At 37.1% G+C, this 22,659-nt stretch overlaps 1 protein-coding gene across 3 annotated transcripts in view; it reads right to left on the bottom strand.

Moving 5' to 3' along the window:
- The window catches only part of lepr (leptin receptor), a 42,633-nt gene extending 21,072 nt beyond the window's left edge, over positions 1-21,561 (bottom strand). Inside the window, exons 1-5 of one of the 3 annotated variants that reach the window (XM_023339558.1) lie at positions 19,153-21,561; positions 18,811-19,050; positions 3,963-4,015; positions 2,319-2,522; positions 301-427 (exon numbers count right to left, since the gene is read on the bottom strand). In XM_023339558.1, the coding sequence (XP_023195326.1) occupies positions 301-427; positions 2,319-2,522; positions 3,963-4,002 (371 nt within the window). In that variant the 5' untranslated portion in view covers positions 4,003-4,015; positions 18,811-19,050; positions 19,153-21,561. Of the gene's footprint in view, positions 1-300; positions 428-2,318; positions 2,523-3,962; positions 4,016-10,007; positions 10,177-18,810; positions 19,051-19,152 lie in introns of those variants that run through there. The other 2 variants (XM_023339557.1, XM_023339559.1) reach the window with 2 other exon arrangements.
- Between the last annotated feature and the right edge of the window lie 1,098 nt (positions 21,562-22,659).

The following is a 22,659-nucleotide window of genomic DNA, read 5'->3' as shown; positions in this document are numbered from 1 at the left end:
GACAACAAAATATCTTCCTTGCTGTGAGTAATTTGAAATGTTTTAAAAATGAAAGAAAATAAAAATAAAATAGCACTCTTAGCAGCTGTGCATCATATTCCACACTGTATGAGGTTGGTTAACTGTGCAGTGATTTAGTTTCTTTGTTCACGCCACTATAGAAGCCTGAAACCAGTGTTATACCTCACATCTTCCCCATCACTGACCAAAGTAAACAGCTGTGAGCAGTCAGGAAACCCTCAACCACAAACAAGTACACATTCAGGCACTCTCAAAACCAGAACACAAGTTTATACTTACATCTGCTGGAGGCTGACTGCCAAACAACTGGGCTTCATTATACCAGATGACAGGCCACTGAACTTAAGATCACAAGTTAAATTTGACCAGGGTTCATCAAATCTGCACAGTATGTCCAAACAAGTGCCTGACAAGAAACCACATTTACATATTACCCCTTTGTGACCTGTAGCTTAAGATTTCTTTAAAAAAAAACAGCAAACATGTTGAAATCTGAGAAGAAATGAGAAGTTACTCAACGTACCAACATTAAATAACTTGTTGCCAGCTGAATGATAATTGCAGATACAGCAAATATCCAAGAGAAGGCTCAGTCAGGTGGTGACTCAATACTATGACTTTTGACTGATTCTAAGGCTTAAGCCAAAAATGTTTGCACATTTATATAATAAACTGTACATAGTAATCCTATCCTGATAAAAGTTGATGTATTTGTCCAATTTGCAATACATCTAAATCTTACATAGAAATATGAGTCTTTTCTCACATTAAATGTAAGTACAAGTCTTACATTTAGTGCAGTTGGGACACTAACATTGTAACTAAGACAAAGTCAACTCCTGTGGATGAAGTGCTTAAAACAAAGAGATGTCAAGACATGCCGGAACACAGGAATGTTTTTCTTTTCAGCTGTTACTGTTATTAAACATGCAGGATTTGGAAACATAGGAAAGGATCTACATTCTCCAGGGAACATAGATGGGAACTTTCAACTTTTAAAAAGCTGTAACATAGACATTTTAACCATTAACATTTTAACCAGCTGCTTACATCTAAGCAGCAGATTTTATTGCTGCTTAGATGTAAATTATGTAAAGATGGGATCTTGACTCCCGGTAAATTCTCTCCTGTGATCCCTGTTCCTGGTGTGTAAGTTCACCTGTTAGCCCAAACCGTTTATGGGTCTGAGGAAGCATGTAGACACACAATGAGAGGCTTTAATTGTTCCCCATTAAACTCTGAGCTCTTGTGCATCACGGCTTTTTACAGACCAATGTGAAGAAAACCCACAAGCTTCTCCACCACCACATGCAAAATGAGCTGAGTATTTCATAATTATGACTCAACTGAATGGATTCCTGTCTCTTGTGTAAACTCACTGAACCTTCCTATCTCCTCTACACTTCAAGCAACCAAACAGTGCTTTCAGTGTAAATGTATTTATTTTACTTTTTTTTTTTACTACAGACCTAAAGAAAGAACAAGTAATAGTCCAAAGAGGTCATGTCAGGTTGATGTTTGGAACATTTCAATCAAAGACTAAAAAAAGAGTCATTTGACTTGCTAGTTAAGTCTGTTCAACATATAATCATCCAAAACCTGCCTGTGCCTGCCAGCACAGCATGTTGATCACACCACACTTTGATGTTGCAGTCAGAAACAGAACAACAAGTTAGTTTCTCTTCACAAGATCATTTCTTTTAAATTGTGAACTCACTTTCATCATTTTCTAAACTTTCTTACAGCCTTGGTACAAACTTTGCAATAAATGCATTTTTTTTTAGCAGTTGTAAAATGTTCCACTGAGAATATTTTTGCTAATCCACTCTTTGCTGACAAATTGTTTGGGAGGCATGCCTTTTTTTTTGTCTTACTATCACAAATAGAAAGATGCGGCATTTATTAAATTATACTGGGGCTTTAACTGAAACATATTGTTTGGTCAGATCAGATTAAAATTGAGCTTTTTAGTAGTTTTATGAGGGTTTGACATGAATAAAGAATGAATGTGTAGAAAAGAAGAGGTTAACATTACTTGTGGTTATTTGTGTTTGTGTTCATGGAGGAGGGTACGTACAACTGTGTGCTGTGGCCAGATGAGATTAAAATAACACCTGAGGTAGGCTTAGTGTTAAACAGTCAATAAATACATGTACAAAATACTTCAAGCCTACTTTTATGCACAATGGAGACCCTGATGCTGTGAGCCTTGTTAAGTCCATGGCATCATATACTCTTACTGGAACATTTCATTCACTGCCACACAAACAGACAACATTTTGAACATAAACTCTTACCGCCTAGAGAGACTAGAGGTTTTGATTCAGCTGAGGAGCTCCTAAATTTGCAGCGTGGAGACAGTGGGAGGTTTAAATCAGACTGACTTGTCCCTTCTTCCATATAAGCGTTGGCAGTAGGTGAGTCGCAGCACACCTCATCCTGCCAGGGGACGTCCAGGGCGCCTGAATGAACGAGAGCTTCAGGTCGCAAACACTGAACAGCTAAACACAGAGAGAAAGGAGAGTAAAAAGGGTCAACTGTTTTCAAAAAAATAATAAATAGTTGGTGGCTTTTTATATTTTAAAAGATTAGGTCATCTCAAAAGGTCAAGGTATATATTTTTATTTATTGTATAACCTATGTCAAAATTCTACTAGTAAAGAATATGTAAACTGAAATCAAAGACAGTTTTAGAATTTGTCTGTATACTTATTTTCATTTCATCTCCAACATATTTCCAAACATTGTATTTCTGTCATGCCATACTTATAAGTTTGCATTCTAAATGATTGGGGAACGGCTTGTATTTTGAATAGCATTTTATCCAGACCAAAAGACTTTATGCTTCATTCAGTCATTCACACCCTGATGTTGGGAAGATACATTGTAGCCACAGCTGCCCTGGGGCAGTGTGACAAGTGTCTAGCCCAACGACTGAGATGAACAGCAAGAGGATTCAAACGGGCAAAACACAGGTTGCAAGATGAGTCATTCTGAAGAACAGAGTGTGATGTTTTTTTCATCCTGTCAATTTAATAAAAACCATTATTACCACTCACTCATGTCACATTGTTGACCACAAAGTAGTTCTACATTTACTTCTCACTGAAATCTTGTTTAAAGTTCAAGTTGATTCTTCAATTTTTCATGGTAAAAAAAAAGTATAATACTTTTTTTGTGTCTTTTTCAAGGTTTTCTTGGCTCTAGTGGCCTTTATTTGAAAGTAGTTTGACAGGAAAGAGGGTAATGAGAAAAGGGGAAAGACATGCGGCAAATGTCGCCAGACCAGGAGTCGATCGTGCGATCACCGGCATGACGACTAAAGCCTCAATACGTGGGTTGTGCTTTGCCCTTGCGCCACCACAGCACCCCTTAATAATTTTTTCAATGTTCAGTTTCATATGTATGTTAGCACATCCATTTCATTATCAAGTAGTTTTGCACATCTGGAGAATAAAATTATTGTTGGTTCTTTACAGAGAAGCCCAAATTTAGTCAGACTGAACAGAGGAAATCTGTAAAGAGTTTTTTTTCCCTTCAAAACAGCGAAGTTTGAAGAATTTAAGACATAAAACATGATTCATTTTATAAGAAAATAATTCAGATGATAAATGGTGCAACCTAACCCCGAGAATCCAGTTGGTCTATTTTACCAGATAATGAATGATTGCTAAAATCCTCTCTCTTGCTAAACTTAAACCATAAGACCACATCATTATAAGATGTAGCAGAGGTGTGACCCTGTTACTAAGGGTTCTGATGTGACTGAATGCAAAAAACACATGGACATGATGTTTCAATATAAGATCAAATCTTAAAAATGGTGAATGCCGATTCTGACTTCTGTACTCCACATATAAGTGCAGAGTTCTTCATTCAAAAAACACAAATAAGATTTAAGAAAACATCCAACAACATAACACTGGAAACTGGAAACTCACCAAGCAGCATCAGGAGCACGTGGACCAGGACTGTCAACATTACGGACCAAGTCCTGGAAAGACACACAAGCTGGAACAGTTACTTAAGAGCAATCCTTAATAGGAAAACAGACGAACAGGTGTGCCATGGTGATCAACATTGTACCAGGAAACCTGCATTTACTCAGGTATTGTAATGATTCATTTTAAATCAAGTGTATGCTTGTAAACTCCTAATACAGGCAGTAATTTAAAGTGTAAGATTCCTCTGTGTTGTGCTGCCAAGAAAGACGATGCCAAGTTCAGTCATCTTTAGACTTCAGTACAGTTACAAATCAAGGCTGACCACAAAAAATTAATAAAAATCACCGTAGTCTTTACAATTCAGCTTATTTTATGAGGAAAGTATTACAAGACTTCAGATTTAGTTATGTTTCTTCTTCAGCTGAAGAGATGCATGCCTAGCATGTTCTGCTCGTGGTGCTGCATGAAAGGAACTTATCACAACACTTCAGTCAATGTTTGTGGTTTTGTAGACCTCTGAATTTCACAATGTTGTTATGACAGGAAGGACAATGCTGAGCCAACAGCTTATTTTTAACATTGATCTCAAATGCAAACTTGGTATCTTGACGTGGCCAAAAGAAAACCCAGCATCATAAAGAAGTTGGAGCAGGAAAGAGTTGGCTGAGTGTAGGCCTGTCGCGATAAACGATAAATCGATTAATCGTACGATAAATTAAAACTACCGACGTCATTTTAATTATCGGCATTATCGTCTCTTCCGACCTTTTTCTCTTTCAGCTAATGACACCGAATGAAAAAAGGCTCAACTCCGGTGCTCTCCACTGACTCCTCCCTTCCTCATTTCCTTAGTGTAAAGCCCAGCGCACAAGACACGATCTTAGAGCTGTCAGCCGATTGTCGGCCCATTTTCAAAACCTGACAGACCGCACATTAGCCGACAGAAATCCTAGGTATAACGGTTCGATCGGGTTCGGTCCTTTTAAGGACACCACCGTGTGGTGTCCAACAATGGGCACAAAATAATGGCTACAAGTCCAGTGAACTAATTTTAAAACCAGGTATTAATCAATCCATTACTACAATCTACCTGCAATGCATGTGGCTAGTGTCAGTCCTGACTGAATGAAAATCATTATAACCTATTTACGTCACGTTAACGAAGAACACCTGAAAAGTTACCGGTTTCGCTCCAACTCCTCCTCTTGTCATTTCTATATTCTTTGCATGTTGAATAAACATTAATGTTGTTACCACGTATCATCTCCAATGTCCGCTGGACTTCGGGTTGCGCCGTGTCAGCTGTTTGGGATTCCCCGACGTAATTTCCCCTCAGAAAGCATAGAGCAGAATCCTAGCTTTCTGATTGGCTACCTGTCACATTCAACAGGCTGCGTTAAAGCGCCCAGTCGGGGAAAACCCCTGATTTGGATCAGAGCGGCAACGACGATCTACCGTAACACACCACACAATCTTAGAAAGACCAACGTGCTAAGAAAAAAATAGGAGCAAAAAATCGTGTAGTGTGAACTATTGCATCAGGTAGTCGATGTGCCCATCTTCTCTATTTAAATCTAATTATTACTGAAGGGCAACATAGTATACAGACTATTTTGTTTACCAGTTCCAGTGTTTAGTGTTCTTTTGAAAATAAAGTGTATCTAACTTTGGCAAGAAAGGGTTGTTACATCATTTTCAGTGTAAAAAGTTTTCAAACAATATTATCGTTTATCGCAATAATTTTTGAGACAATTAATCGTTCAGCAAAATTTGCTATAGTGACAGGCCTAGCTGAGTGGATAAGCTGAAATTTTGGAATGTGACGCTTTATGGTTTTAGGAAGGTGAATTATTATTTTCTCCCCAACTTAAAATGTGTCTGGTCAGCTTACCGGCATTCAAATTCCTGGAATTATATGCCGCAGAAAAGTATGTGTTCTGTTCAGAAGAGAAGACAGAATCTTCGTACCCATCATGGTTTTTTCAAGTTTAAATTTCAAGTGCCATAACTTTGTAGGAAAGAATATAATCTAGGGATTAGAACATCATTCCAAAACATCTCATTCAAATGATTGCATAATTTGCTCTACATGCTATCAAGTACTGCAGAAGCCTGTAAATCACCTACTAATTCAACTAAGGTGTGTGGTAGAAGAGACACGCCTAAAACATTCAGGCAAATGGTTTCTGAGGACCGGAAATAAGAAACACGTACTGCTTTGAAGCTTAAACGCTCTCACTGTCAAAGCTGCCACAAAAAATCTGGATTTTTGATAACGTCTGTGCCACATCTCAAGCACGACTCAGAGAACTATTCTAAGCAGAGAACCACCAGGGCTCTAATTTCTGGTGTCATAGCGCTAATTTCTGCTAGACGTTCTCTATAAAAAAAGCATAATCCAGATAAAAACTATACACAATGTCTTAAATGAGAAAAACTTCCACATGTACAAGTATGTGTATGTACAATTATTTTGAATTGTGTGAAGATAACACAATTCAATGCAAATTTAAGAGGTTGTGTCAAACACATTAAATCTTTTCACATTACATCATAGTTTTCCATTTTATTTTTCGAAATAAAAATATGATGAAATCCTTTATAATTACAGCTATGGGTTATGCGTCAACCTTTGAACTTCTGGAAACTGTCATTTTTTTTACCAGTTCTTTATAAAACTGCTCACATTCAGTCAAGTTGGATGCCAGACTGACTAGAAGGTCTTTGACTGGGTCAAGACATGAAAATGCTTTGATTTATACGATTTCATCATAGCTCTGGCTGTTAGTTTGGGGTTGCTGTCATCTTGGAAAGAGAACCTCCACCCCAGTCTTAAGTGTTTTGCAGTCTATAAGAAGCTATTTTTCAACATTGCCCTGTATTTAGCTCTATTGATCCTCCTATAAACTCTGTCCAGATTTCCTGTCTGAGAAAATTAAGCAAGTACGTAAACGTTATGTAGAACCTTTCACATGTCAAAACCCACAAACCTTTACAATAAAAATAAGCATAAAAAACAGGAGATAAAACACTAAAAGAAAAGATAAAACAGCAAGCGTAACATTATAATTGCCTAAAACTAGCAAAAAGCCTGTCTGTATTTAAAGACTCTTCAGCTGAAGGAAACAATCTGGAGGCAACAGTTCAAAAGGATTAATTTTCTTTGGTCCTAAAATGCATTTGTGGGACCATTAACTACCCCAGTTTTTAGGGGATGGTGTGTTTAGGGTGAAGTGCAGTATTAGCTTTCCACCACACATAGCATCCAAGCCATGAAGTTACATTTTGGTCTCATCTAACCAGATGACCTTTTAGCATGTTCACTGTGTTCCCTACATGGCCTATGGCAAACTGCAAACAATTAAGGTTTACCCACAGCTGGAAAAATCTGTCCTTCTCTATTCTCTGTACAACACTTTGGTCAAACTTAAGCGTCGTCTTGTCACTCTGTTATAAAAGTCAGATTTACAGCCTTCTTGACTAACAGTTGTGTCAACAGATTCTTCAATCTGAGCCAAGCATCTCTACTGCTCCTCCAGAGTTAGGACTGCTCGATGTATTACTTCTTAGCAATTTCCTTGCACACCCTGTGAGGTTGGGTGGATGCTCATATCTTGGCAGATTTGCACTCTACTTTTGCTATTTTTAGATGATGGATTGGACAGAGCTCTTTGAGATGTCCTCAGCTTGTGACAACATAAAAGATGGGAACTTAATTAGGGTAAGCTTCACCTTATAGAAACAATTTATAGAGATCAATGTGTAGCCAGCAGACAGTTAGGTCAGGAGCACATTTTTAAAGTACAATTAACTATCAGAACAACCCATATTGTTCTGATAGGTAAATGTTTGGGTGCCTCCAAATGGTTTATCAACTTTTCCTATTAATTCTGGTTTGGGTCAATTGAATTTGACCCAATATATATAAACTTGTGCAGGAATCTACTCAGAGACTTAGGTAAACATCATAATTCATATGACTCATCCTAAAACAGACTGGTAAACTTTCTCACACTGTTGAGATTGGAATTTGACGCCCCTGTAATAGCACTCCTAGCCGATTTTCAACACTTCCTACACAGGTTTAATCTGATCACAGAAAGAGTCACGGTATAAACAGGAGTAAAAAATTTCTGCCAAACAGATCAAATACCACTGTGTCTTAATTAAGCAATAGAATGTTATTTCTGGGACATAACTGAAGATTGAATTTATTGTATACATTTGGTTACGAAAAGTATGTGCGTAATAAGAAAAACAGTTTTTTAAGAGAACAGATGTACAAACTTTGACACTCTGTTAGAATACAATAGTCGTTATTGTTATTATAGATTCTTATTACTATTATTTTTTTTAATCTTTTGATATTTTGGAGGCACAACAAAATTGAGGGTGCTCCCACCGAGCCTTCATACGATGTCGCCGAAGTCGCAATAACAGAAAACAGTCGATAGATTTCTTGCTACCATTTTCATATATAAATGCATCACATAACAACATGGATTTTGATGCTACTTTTTAAGTTGTAAAACAAAAAAATACAACCACAAAAAAATTAAAATAAATAAATAAAGCTTATGTAAACATATCCTATGTAAGGGGATATTTTTGTAATGCCCCATTTCTATATAGAGATTGAGATAGTAGATTATATTTTTGGAGGTTCTCATTTAGAAACCAACATTTACTTTCGGGTATATGACACAACTTGAGTTACATGTGAATTTATGCATTTTTATTTTTACTTTTTTGTTTGTTTTACCTGTCCTCTCCTAGTCATGTCTTTATTGTACAGCACTTTGGCCAGACGCTGTTCTTACAAAAAAAAGGAATGTTCAAAGTGATGTGCTTAGTTTATGAAATGGGAAGACAATCCTTTGTGAGTTTTCTCCACCTATGACTAAATAATGAGTCACATTATCAACAAGTCATATCAAAACAGAAAGGAGTGAGTTGGTTTTAACCTGTCATCTCAGTAAACCCTCTCTGTGCAGAGATCCACAGTAGATAAATATCTGCATTTATTCATGACTGAAGCTGTAGTCATTGAGTCAGATAGTTGTTAAGAAATAAAATTACAATGACACACCCACTCACATTTACTCACTCATTGAAAAAATCCAAAAGGTTGAATACAAGCACAGGTTCTTATCTCAAAGTAACCACTCTACCTTGATACCAGATTCAATCCTAGTTTATTCAAGGGAAGAAGGCAATTAACACACCGTTGTTGTAGAACAAAGTTGCCCTTGCAGATACAGGCAACCAGCTTATTGTTGATTTATGTCTAAGAACATAAATGTGTGTTTTGGAAGTGCTGTTCTAACACAATTTCCTCTGCAAGTTGAGGTGTCTGTCACTGCGTGTAAAGAAAACCATCTGTCTGCATCCAACTATTGCTGATCACATGCGGTTTCAAATTCAGTGTGTGGCAGCTCTAACTGCTCAGTTGTCACAAAACAATCCACAAGGAATTTTCTTCTACTTAACAATTGCAGACCAACATGCTTTTTACAACCAAAACAATGACTATTCTCCAGTTTCACAAGAGGCTCTGTCCCTCTGGTGTGTGCTGTTATTTCTCATCTACGCCATGGCACCTAGAGCGAGCTTTTTGACAGTCCACTGATTAGTTTTACATGGAACAAGAAGGAATCAGGGGAATTTCTGACTTTCACACTAACAAGAACGCATAGAAAACTAAACTGACAGGCTAGGTTGATTTGGAATAATAAAGCCGTATAAAAATGTTGAAATATACAGAAAAGTTCTGAGAATTTTTAAACTGCAAAAATTAAAAATTAAAATGACTTTAATTTTCCCACAAGGGGCAAGTCCAAAGCACATATTACAAACAGTTGGATTCATGAAATTGGCCAATACTAATAAGCACGTAAATAAATAAAAAATGCACTGTGATTTATGCACGCAGTGTGAAGTTAAAAGAACGGATGAAAAAAAGAAAGAGTGTGGATAGAGAAACCGAAGGGAGACAGAATACACTCAAACTGTAATTAAATGTTAAATAGTCCGGGTTCTTACGTCTTAATTGCTGGGAAGCTTCATGAAGGTTTTCTTTTTGCCAAGATCAGCCGGGTGAGTTAAATCCGCCGCGCTGCTGCCACAGCTCACGCCCCGCTGACAGATAAAGAGCTCAGTGCGTGAAAAGTTACCACGCAGTAAGCGCTGCTTGGTTGACGTGGTGTAGAGGGACTGAAGATGGGAGTACAGAGGGGAGGAGGAAGAGTGAGAGGGGATCCTGTTATGCCGTGGTGCGTTCAGGAAGCCTCCGAAATTACACTAATGTTATGGGATGTGCATAAACGGAGCGCACTAGTTTCTTGGAAGAACTCCGAACAACATCAAGCATCTCTTTTTGAAAGATGTGTTTAATTTGAATCAAATCGCATAAAATCTGTAAAATCTGTCCTTAAATTACTTAACCCTGGTTTTGTCTTGCTAGTGGGTCAAAAGTGACCCACTAGCATGTTTAGCTGTAGAAAAAAATACAGTAAACTATCTCCTTCCGATTTGAAATTTTATGACTTTTCCTAAATTGACCGCGTCATTAGAAAAAGTGATACTTTGTTTTTGTTTATGTTTCCATGTGGGCTGTACAAGGATTATCTTATGGGTCATTTCTGACCCGCGAATTATAGAAGCATTTAAACACCGGAAAAAGAGTGCAAAGGCCACACACAAACTCTCACCCCTACATGCTCCCCTCACCCCCATGGCTTGGGTCAGTTTTTGTTGTTAATCACAATGCATCTCCTGAACCCGAGGCTTCTAATTTTAGCCCAAAATGGTTAGATGGTTGCTATTAAAGGGCAATTGCACCTAATTTTTAACTTCTCTGAGCATCTTTAAGAAACTCTAGTTTAAAAACTGCAACATCATAGATATTTCAAACCTGGATCAGATCATTCTACACTAATTGCAAAATATTTGGCACTCAGTTTGCGATTTGTGGAACCTTTATTTGATTGCAGGGATTCGGACTGACCCTGCAGGCACTTTTACAAGTTTTTATTTCTAAATTACATGGTTTTGGAAACTGATGTAATAATGGGACATTCCTGTCACCTTCCTATATGCATCACTTTTTCTGAGTGTCGATCTGGGACTGCAGGAGGGTTAAATAAATTATTTCAACATTTATAGACATTTACTTACTTCATGGTACATTTAATTGTTTAATGATGTATTTATTTATTTCATTTTGCATACATTTCTAAAGAGCTTGTGATGCAGCATGAGTGTGTTGAAAAGTACTCTGGTGGATACTGTGATGCTAAATCCATCAAGGTTCCTATCCCGTTTTATACTCTCTCTGCATTTAATCTCTTCTGACTGCGAAAACGTGGCGCTTATAAAAACACATGCAGAACCGGATCTCTGTATTCCAGATGGTTGCTATTTAAATACTTATCTTAGTTGTTTGAAAGCATGGACTGTGCAATGCAAACAAATTTCTATTATCAGTTGTCTGTACACCGTCTCTCACCCAGTGTCTTCTGGAGATATGCAATTTTTTTTTTGTATTTCCCAATATTATTCATAATATCCAAGAACTGGAACTTTTGGGAATGTACATAGTGATTCTTGTTTTAGATTCGTTGTTGGGTTTTATTAAACTCTAGCAGATGTTTGTAGAGCTACACAACAACAGGGTTTGCATACAGTTGACTCTTTTGGGGAAAACGGGAATCTCATAAAAGGGGATTTAAAAAGTAAAGAGCTAAAGTGGAACATTTTAATAATTATCATTTGGTATGATTTGAAAGTGACCTAAGATCTTTGTATGTGTGTTTAATCTAGGCGTGTGTGTCAGAATGAAATAGTGACTGCAGTCACTATCTGACTATGTGACGTAGAAAGGAATGCGTCATTTTGTGACTCGGTAAAGAGGAGGAGAGTCATTTGCAAGTGGATTTAATCTGTCTGCCTCACAATGAGGGGCATCGCATCCATTTTCCAACCCGCTTATCTTTATTTGAATAGATTTACCTCATCTGTTTTCAGCGCCCCCACATTCCTCTACTGACTGAAAACTGCAGTGACAGAGTCTGGCAGCCTATGCTTCTACACACATTTAAAACAAAAGCAAATGTCTGGGAAGAATCTTTCATTGTTTCTTATTAAATTAATAATTTTTTGATACTGTGGCAGGCAAAAATCTAAGCTACATTCGCCCTATGTCTCACCTGTTGATTGCTGAGCATGGCCACCAGCCAACCCACAACAGGTTTAGGGTGGCATACAAAATTTATAACTGGATAATCATCATTCTTGAAAGCAAGGATCTACATTTTAGAAAGTTGCCCACATTAAATCTTAAACGATCTGTAAAAACATCCTCTTCTGCAGTCAATTCACTTCACAACTTTAAAAGAGGAGAGATTTCAGACTTACATCCCGCTAAATACGTTTTGAACTTAGGTCTGCTGCTGCAACAGATGCCTGAACTTAAACGGAGAAGAAGACTCTCCTCTCTGCTGACATCATTCCAACCTGTGAACAGAATGATCCCATCGTTTCGAAACAAAATTAAATCCTCGGGGAAAAAAACATGGGTTTTCTGAGAGATGTATCAGAACACAAAAATGTTTTAATCTCATTCCACATGAAACCTAACAATGTTTTGAGGTTCAAACAATAAAGCAGCTAAAATATTGTCTTTATCCATCTTTTTACTTCTGTGTTGGAATTACCGTTTTAAGTAACTCAAACTGGTTTATTCAAACAGTTTATTGTTGGTATACTCTGATTAGTTGCACGTGAGCAACCACAGCTCAATACTTTATAGTTTGTCTCAAATTAAACACATTTTATTTTATTAATTGTTTAAAATAATCAGTATAAATGACACTCTGTGCTTTCAGAGGCTCCCTTTTCCTTGGTCACATACTGCTTTTCACTTTCTACCATCAAAATGACTGCACTGCTGAGTTGCCCATGTCTAAAATAAAAGTAAATGAGCCATGACTCAAATATTAGAGCCAACTGTCGAATAATTGAAGCACAAGACAGAGAGGAAACACCTTCAGAGGGTTTTACACACTGAGATCATGATCTCAAGCTTGAGTGACAACACTAACATGGGATGATGTCATCTCTTTTTAACGGCTTTAATGGCTCTGATGCAGCTCCACAGCATCAGAGACTCTGGTTAATTTTGTATGAAATTTAAATTCAAATATAGATAGTAAGAAATATAAATGTTTTGTTACTCTAAAATTTTTATTTCTTTAATATTTATCAAAAATTATATTTTGGGTCAACTGGTAGTGTGGGATCATCCATATGTAAACTGTTTTTGAAGTGTGATATGTAGATAAGTTGATGAATACAAAAAAATGAAAAAACTCCAGATGAAGCTTCTAAATGTGCTGTTCATAATAACCACACAGAAGTCTGCACACACTGTTCTGCTGATGTTAAATGATAGGGGATGTTTTCCTAGATCTCATGTTTCAGGGGCTGCATGATACAGTCAGCAGGAGAAAAAGGCCAGACTAGGCAGCAGAACTGTTTACAACACTAATTATTTGTTTACAAGACTGATAAGCTATTGATTTGTCATTTTCCTGCCTGGGTCACATCTTGTACACAGTATTCCAAAACATTTTATAAACATTTAACAGATACTAATTGTGACATAATTTTGAGATCTCAACAGAATTTACACATTTTGTTACACTGTAACTACAAAGTAGAATGTCTTTTATTGTAATTGTCATTACAACAGATCTGTGGTTCCCAAACCTTTAGGTTGGATTGCTTCAGCTTCCAACCCAAAAAAAAATAAGTCAATTTACAATGGGTACAAAGACAACACAAACAGAAAACCCTTCTCTTTCCAATTGTGGATTTGGTTTCTCCTCTGAGAATGAGAGTTCTCAGACTAACATTGGTCTGTCTGCAGAAGTCACTTTCATTTGCCACACAGACATTGCTACAGTTTTCCAGAGTCAGCTTGAATGCATTTTTGTGCTTTGAAAATCAATTGTAAAAGCTTCTGTTTGCAATCACACAAACTGTTTGCAATCACACTAACTGTGTAATTACAAACATGTGTTAACATGTTCACCACAACAGAAAAACTTGCATAGTGACTAAAAACAATGTGACAATTTTACCAGATCAGAGACCAACTATGTGCTTCCAGGAATGCTGCATCTTACATCTGAAATTCAACACTTTTGCTGTAGCCAAGTGTTCTGGTTAATGCATCCAGTTCCATAACATAAAATATGTCAGTAGTTCAGAGCTGTCATTTAAGAAACACATTCTGGTGATGTAAAATTAAAAGATGCAATGGTGTTTTATGTGGAAAACAATGTCGTTTTTGTGCCAAAAGTTCAATGGGCAGCTCTTTAAAACATCAGCACAGTGCTTTTCCTGGTGCTGACAGTTATTCTGAATCATGTCAAGAAATGTAACCAATGCTGAATGCAATCCCAAAGGTCCAATATTAAATGCATTGTAAGAAATTACCATCAAACAAGAGACAAGATGGCAACAAAGCAAATGAAAATTGAGTGCATGAATCAAGGTACCCTGCAGTTAAGCTCAACATTACTGCCTACATGAAATGATCAAAGTAGAAACCTATTTGTGCCAATACCTGTGTCTCCATTATAAATGTAGCTATCAGTATCTATCAGTCATCAGAGGAGACGTTGACAACTTATTCAGGTGTTGGAGTAACAAACCTGTGGAACTTGTCATTTCATGATTGTACAGAAGACCTTCGGATCCAACACATTCAAATGACAGACAACTTTATGACTTGTGTGATGCTGTGAGAGCTCTGATGGAAGCAGCTGCACATTGTCTGCAAAAATGTTTTTTTTTTAAATTTGCTTACTACTTCATATGGTCTTCTTTGTTATTTTTGCTAGCAATACCATCTGGTTGCTTAACATTCCACTTTGTGCAGTTCTATCGTTAATGTTCTTTGCTAGAAAACGTATTATTTGTCTAGTTTGAGAAGAGATGAAAGAGCAACACTACAACCATTGAATATTCACTCTCCAGTCCTACCAAGTTGAGTAAATACTTCACATCTTCAACAGTAATAAGGCAACTGTGCCAGATGGTGTTCCACAGACTGTCCACTTAAAGCATGAGCCACCATCTGGAGGCTGGTGATGACACAAATTGGAACTCGCATTTCTCCTGGTTTTAACCAAAACCACTACATGTACAGATGATACCATCTCTGTACCACTACAACCAGCTCTTGGTCTCCCAGAAAAACCAGCACCAACATGTTGGGATACTGGATGTTACTTTTAGCTCAGCCTTTGACTACAGCAGTATAAATAGGCTGGTTGACAAACTGTGCATACTTTTGTCTCTGGGTCAAGGATTCCTTCCAAAATAAATGTTAGTATGTCAGTCTGTGTAATCACATCTTACTGGTGTCCCCCAAGGTTATGTACTCTGCCCACCAAGTACACCCACAACTGCACTACAACCTACATTTCAAACTCTATTGTTAAATTTCACAGTTAACCCAAGGATCAACAGAGAAGAGATGAAATGTCCCAACAAATTTCAGTCGCACACAGAAGACCTGAACTGCAGCAATAATTCTGCACATTTACGTCTAAATGTGAATTCTTTCTAAAAACACTGAAATGCAACAAACTCAAAGAGAATACTATGAAAAACATGTACTCATTCATTATAGAAATCACATATAGTTTTACAATAGACTCATAACACTGCATAAAGGCAAAAATTTAAGAAGGATTTAAGGTTTCTTTGCATCTTTTGGTAACAAAAAGGGCAATTAGAAGATTTTTCTGTGTTGCTACTAAGTTGGGACAGCACAGACAATTTTTTATGAGATAGAACAACAAAGTAATGTGTCCACATACTGTGTTTGTAGAGAGGGTAACGCAGTGAGAGAACAGCATTCAGATCTCACAGGAATAAAGGACATGCCTGCAAATAATTCAGTTTACGAGTGGTATTAGATGAATCATTCATCAGAGGACATAAACACCAATCTAGAGGACACCAAGAGCCGTGTCGTTAGGATTCTTCTGTGTGTTTTGTGAAAAACAAATTTCTTCCAAATTTTTGTGGATAATTCTGGCTGGGAGACCAGGAGAATTTACACACCACAGCAAAGGGCCTGAGGGGGCAGATGTGATTTCTCTAATACTATGTGACTCAGTTCTCTGTCTTGCAGCCCTCCCAGCCCATCATTCGGTTGTTTCGACAGAGCAGAACCATATATACGCTCTCCTTGTACACTGCACTACTACAACCGTTTCATCACAGCCTGAATGAGCCACTAATAAAACCGCACTCTTTCCCACAGGCTTAGTGCCCACTTCTGGTTTACTCACCCACACATGGTGACACATCCAACTTCTCCGTCACATATTCTGCACTAGGCAGATTAGATGCTGTCCTCTGAGGGACAAGCAAGATTATGGAAAAGTGCAAGTCGTATTTTTTTTTTGTTTGTTTTTTTCTACACGAAACAACAATCTTGAAAGGAGTTGAAGGCTGTTGGGGGCGGGGGGGGGATGAAATAGGAGGTGAAACAGTCCAAAGCTTGTGCGTCACCAGATTTTATTGTGTTAAACCTGTTGAAATCTCCCCTTCAACCAAGACTATAAAGACAACCAAATAATTGAAAATGAGATTATATATTGATATTGCCACTCCAAATAGCATTTGTAGCTGAATTTTAAATTGAAAAAGGTTTATGTGGCTTATTTAGCAGTTCGAATTTCTGCTGCTTGAATTTTGAGTCTCGGAAATTCATAATTCCAACAGATGTTTTTAGAACGTTTTTGTTTATTCTTTCATTTGTTGATTTCTAATCATTTCTAAATTTAAAGTGTCAAACTGTATTCTGATATAATGTTGAGATTTTCACATTTGTTCTCTATATCAATTGTGCCATTTGTGAGTTATAACATGAGATCATACACTGAAATTAAAAGTGTAGCATTTTGTGTGTGGGCGCACATAAAGTTGAAATGACACTTAATACATGTATATTGGCTTCAGGGTACATATCTTAAATCACATTTCTACATTTACACTCATATTCAATAAATTAAAATACATGTGTTTGTCAGATTAAAAGTATCTATTGAAAATGAACTTTAATACATTTAAAAATAGTTTTATTTTGTTGCTGGTCTGGAGTATTTTTCAAATTTTAAATGTCATGTTTTTCAGTAACAAAATATAAAATCTTCAGAATTTACAGAAATAAAGGCTTTCAAACAGCCATCTGTGTATAATCTATATAATATGTTTCAGTTCAAAATAAATGGGCTTTTCAATAGTACTTCAATGTATTGAATGGATCTGTATTTTATTGCAGAGTTGACATCAAGTCTCGTATACATCAGCGCAAAAAAAAGTAGAACCACCACTGATGAAAGAGCAATAGATAGATGGAGCAGCAGCAAAGTATAAAAAATTAGACAGAATGACATTGACTTCTCATAACAGAAAATGTACTTTTGGAAAAGACAGGCTATGATGAACAAGCAGAAGCTAGCAAGATTTTCTCAGATACCATGGAGTCTTAACTTCCCAAACATATGAAGGAAGAAACTATGATTCTGGAACAAGTATTCAGTTTCTCTCCAAATATTAATATTGGCTTCCAAGCCCACTAAAAACATCTTGTTTTCTTTTTAACTAAACACCTGTTTAGCAGTAATTTGCAACAATAAAAAAGTTATTGTACCCACTGAATTGTGTAAAACAAAAAGAATGCACTTAAAAGTGACTTATTTAGGGAAGGAGAAGATCAAGTGAGGGGTGGGGTCGAGTTGGACGGAGGATGGAGTGTGGGGGTGTGTGTTCAGGTATAAAGCCCACACCTAAGCTCAGCTAACCCCACACAAAGGGAAGTTGTGCTATTAGTGCTAGCTATGCTTAGACTCATTGTGATTGTTTGAAGGGATGCACAATATCCAGAAATATATGCAGGTATACAAGTTAGTGACCAAACTAAGACTGTCTTTATGTAATGATCCTATGGAAAATGTTTCATCTTACCCCAGTGCCATTTTATAACGCAATGAAGTAATTTTCTTAACTTAAATTTTTATCAAATGTATGTATCCCTAGTAGAAATTTGACTTCACAATTTAAACCTTAAAATAGGTCTCTGTCTCTTTAAGAAACATCTGCTCTTACCAAAACTCCGCCTTCTGCACACCATCATAACAATGCTCCCCCATTAAACTGTTTACATCTGCAACATCTCAAGATATCAATCAGGAAGTAAAAACTTGAGCGCAAATGGGTATTCCAAATGGACAATGACCCAAAGCATCCTGCCAAAATGGTTACAAATTGGCTCAAGAATAGCAAAGTCAATGTTTTGGAGTGGATATCACAAAACCCTGATCTCAATCCTGGCGAACATTATGCGAAGGAGGGGATTTACAAACATTGCTCAGATACACCAGTTCTGATGAATGGGCCAAAATTCCTGCCAACTACTGTGAGTAGCTTGTGGAAGGAAACCCAAAACGCTTCATCCAAGTCATACAACTTAAGGGCAATGGTACCAAATACTAATGAGGTGCAGTTAAACTTTTGACTTTGAAGAAAGTAATAAAAGTTACCTTAAAAAATCTGACATGTTCAGATTTAATCTTCTGACCCACATGCAGAATCAACAAGTTCAATTAAGGTATAGGTTTTATTTCTTTCAAACAAGGAACAATTTGCAGGTTTCCTTGATCAGGGAGTGGCAGTGTCATGCAATCTGTGGTGTCTGGAATGAGAGTTGGGTTATTGGTGGCCTGTAATGAGTTGATCAGATGCAGTATGAAAAAAGGCTTACTTTCGAATGGACTTGGTGAAGCGTGGGAGAAAGGTGCCCAGGGGTCCTGTGTGGAGAATGGAGATGGAGCTTCTGGAGGCGAGTGCGAGGTAGGCGGTGACCGAGAGCCAGGGGTCTGACTGAGCGGAGTGGAGATGGGGGGGGGAACGATGGAGCAGGCAGGCAGGTAGGTACTTGCTGGGGAGTTTCACAGGAGGAGAAAACGGTTGAACCGATTCCTAGAGATCCAGTGACAAAAACCTAAAGGAAGCAAAAACAAGAACTATGAACTTCAGGTAGGTTCTCAAGAAACTGATCAAAAGCTAAAAATAGCCGACAACAAGAGGTGGCCAGAGTGACTACCAGTAGACGTTAATCATCCAGCACTGAGTGAAGGCTCTGCTGCTCCTTTATCCCCAACACTCTGATGAGACTGATGAGCTCCACCTGTGAAGGCTGCCCAGGCTCTCCACCAAGATCCTCGCTGGAAGAGATGTGTTACTCGCACTCGCACACACGCACACAGGAACCCTGACATTATCCCTGTCATTATTCTGGCAGTTAGCAAATAGAAAATGTGTTGGTAAAACATGAAAAGTTTATTCTGATTTCACATCAGACAGTGTGAAGAAATGTATATGTCTTTTCACAGTGCACGTGAACCTCTGGTTTTAACTGTAAATGTACCACCCACAGCTCTGTAATGACGGAAGTGTTTTAGGTTGATGTACTTTTGCCTCTATGTCCCACAAAGCAGCTTGCATTCTCCAAGCAGCAGGGGATATTACTCACACACACAGGTGGTTCTGGGTTGGAGTCATCTGAGCTTTAATGTCTTCCAGCATCTTCACAGCAGGTTGGAAACCGCCAGTTTGGGACCCATCGAGCAGGTGAAATAGGTTTCATTACCGTTTATGTAATATTGCTCCCACCCCAAAAACAGTCACTCTTGATTTTTAGGCTTTTTTCTCTGCCTCTACTGTTGCAAAAGTGACTCAGTGCTTGAGTCATCCCTACTTTAATGTGTTCTATCTACAGTTTAGAGTCCATCACCTGTTTGGTTTCTGGGAAGTTTGGCTTTTATGGAAACTCTACATTATTAAAATTGACTTTTGCCTTGTATTTCATTTCATTTCCCCCTTAGAATAAAAGCTGCTGTAACTATAAACTGCTTCAGCCTTAAGCAATAGGTAACCTTTAGTTATTTTATAATCCTTCAGTTTAGCAGTGATATTTACCTTCTTAGTCATCTAAGCAGGTAAGTGTGTGTTCTTGGACTAGATTGTGTGGCTTATCAAAAAATAAGGTGAAGGAAAGACAAACTATACAACAAAACAAATGCATCTATAGGTAGAGAGTGGATGATTTTGAATGAGAGGAACAGGAACCATTTGAAATGAATTGACAAAAACACAGAACAATAAAACGGAAAGAAATGATAGCAGAAAAATAAAGAGGAAACAAAATGGTGATTTCTTTTTTTCTGCCAGAAGTCCAATTTTTCCAAAACTGTAAATTGTGTCCTGCCTTCCTTCCCAGAACACTTATTGAAACGAATTACCTAAAGGAATTACGTTTTTTGAACAAACAGAAATTTAATAAAAAGTTAGGTTAGATATTTATGATACTCAGTATAAGAAGGAAGAAGCTGAAGACTCGTAACAGAAAAGACCAACAAAAAAAAAAACTTACAAATTTTAAAGGACACTTCAACACAAAACATTCATGTTTGATCAATGACCGTTCATAAATAATCATAAAATCCCTAATATAAACCTGAGCATATATACTTCATAAAATAATACGAAATAAACTCCTGACCAAAATCACACTACTGCCTCATAACCAGGTTGAAAGTTTAGCTTCAAAATGTGAAGAGAAGAAATGAGAGCAAGAGACCAATCCAATAAACCAAACAGCTAAGCCCAAGAAACCCAACAAGGAGAACCAGAAGCATAAAACGGACCCTGTAGTTAGTAGCCACAGTGTTCTTGTTATACTGAACCACAAAAATCTGCTTAGATATGTGGGAATGTCTCTCAATGTGGTGAAAGTGGCTTCATTATAGACTTCCATGGTCTGAAATGGATATATATATATCCCCTAATCTCAAAGTAATTTTAAGAATGTGGGCGGGGCTGAAAAGCTGTGTATGGGCCATCAAACCCGACTCAGTTCTGTCAGGAGGATTTGAGTTAAAATTCCAGAAAACTGTAGTGAACAGCTTTTGGTAAATTGGAAACTTTGGAAAAGCTCTATCTGTCATTACTCTGTTATATAGTAAAAATAAATAATTTAATATGGTCACCCAAACTGACTGAAAACAAGAAATGTTTAGTCTGATCTAATATCAGACAGCAAGAATCTTTTTTTAAAATGTTCTTATTCTGTTTTGTGCAATGAATGTAAACTTATGGTTTCATTTCAGCTGTAACTATTACTTACTATCTTTTGTGCTTTTAAGCATTTGTATTTTGGAGGACTATGTTAATGGTTAATGAAAATGTAACTAAGCCCTCATTAAAACCTGTGGCTATAATCTGATGACATACAGGGCATGTTCAAGGTGAAATAATACAATAGAGATTATTAACCATGCTGTTTGCTGTGACACTTGAAGTAAAAACTTAAAGTCTCTTGAGTGCCAGAGGGAACAATGTAACTCAAAGTAGAGTTGTTTCTGCTGCAGTCTCATTTGAAAAGAGTTCTGTTTGTCTTTGGAAATAACTATGTATGACAGAGTCATACAGAAATTACATGTAAAAATGAAAGCTGTCTGAAAACAAAATAAATAAAAGAAAAGGAAAAACAATGAATGCTCAAACTCATATTTTTTAAAAAGAATATAAAACTTTAAAATTCTAAAACAGGAATACTTTAAAGGCACACAAAAATCTAGTATTTTGCAGACAGGCTGAATCACTTGGTGTGATGTCAGTAACTCAAACAAAGCATTGAGACAATAGAAAGTAAATGTCCAACCCTGAGAACATCTGTGAGCTGCTGCAGCTGCTTAAAACTCCACAATAAACCTGACAAAATGACAGAACTGTTGTTTCAGTCCTTGGTCTTCATGAGTGTATTGTCTAGAAAATGTGTGGACAAAAGAATCAATTGAAAGAGGTCCATGATGAACTCATCAAGTCTCTGTTTCTGTATCCTTCTGTATCCAAATCAACAATGTGGAGGAAAGGAAGTGAAGAGAAATGTCTCCACAGCTAAAAGTTTGAGCAAGTTACTAAGAAATAGGGGAGGCAGAAACAAACACGGAGAAATGATGCTGAGAGACTGAGGAGGAAAAGAGTTAAAACAAAAAACTGTGCCGACCTTGTAAGGTTTGATTGTTATTTTCTGAGGAGGAATTTGACATGAACACCAAATAAAAGAAAGTATCATGTCTGCCTTGGAGAGTATTTGCAGCACTAAATTACTAAATTACTAAATTAATTGGCCTAAATTTGATGTTCTGATTTTATTTCAGAACATCAAAGTAAAGAGTACTAATTATTAGTATTTTACTAATTTACTAAAAAATTAATAAAATACTAATACTACAGTTTCCAGAATTCTATTTGAGAGGAAACGTTGAAAACAACACATCACATTCACTTTCTTGCTTCATTGTTATGAGCTACCTTGTGTGGATGTCACATAAAGTCCCTCATTGAAATTTAATCACGCTGAGTACATTTGGAAAAAAAAAAGATGCAGTACAATTTATTAAATAAAGGAAAGCTTACACAGGGAACAAGGCCAAAAACCAGCAAAACAGAAGATTGATTGAAACTAAGAGTCTTAAATAGTGCAGAAAACAGATGAAGGAGGAAGACAATCAGGCTGGATACAGGTGGTTGTAAAGAAACTGATGAG

The sequence above is a fragment of the Xiphophorus maculatus genome, chromosome 9 (genome assembly GCF_002775205.1).
Source record: "Xiphophorus maculatus strain JP 163 A chromosome 9, X_maculatus-5.0-male, whole genome shotgun sequence".
NCBI lineage: Eukaryota > Metazoa > Chordata > Actinopteri > Cyprinodontiformes > Poeciliidae > Xiphophorus > Xiphophorus maculatus.
This window is presented reverse-complemented; position numbering and strand designations above follow the sequence as displayed.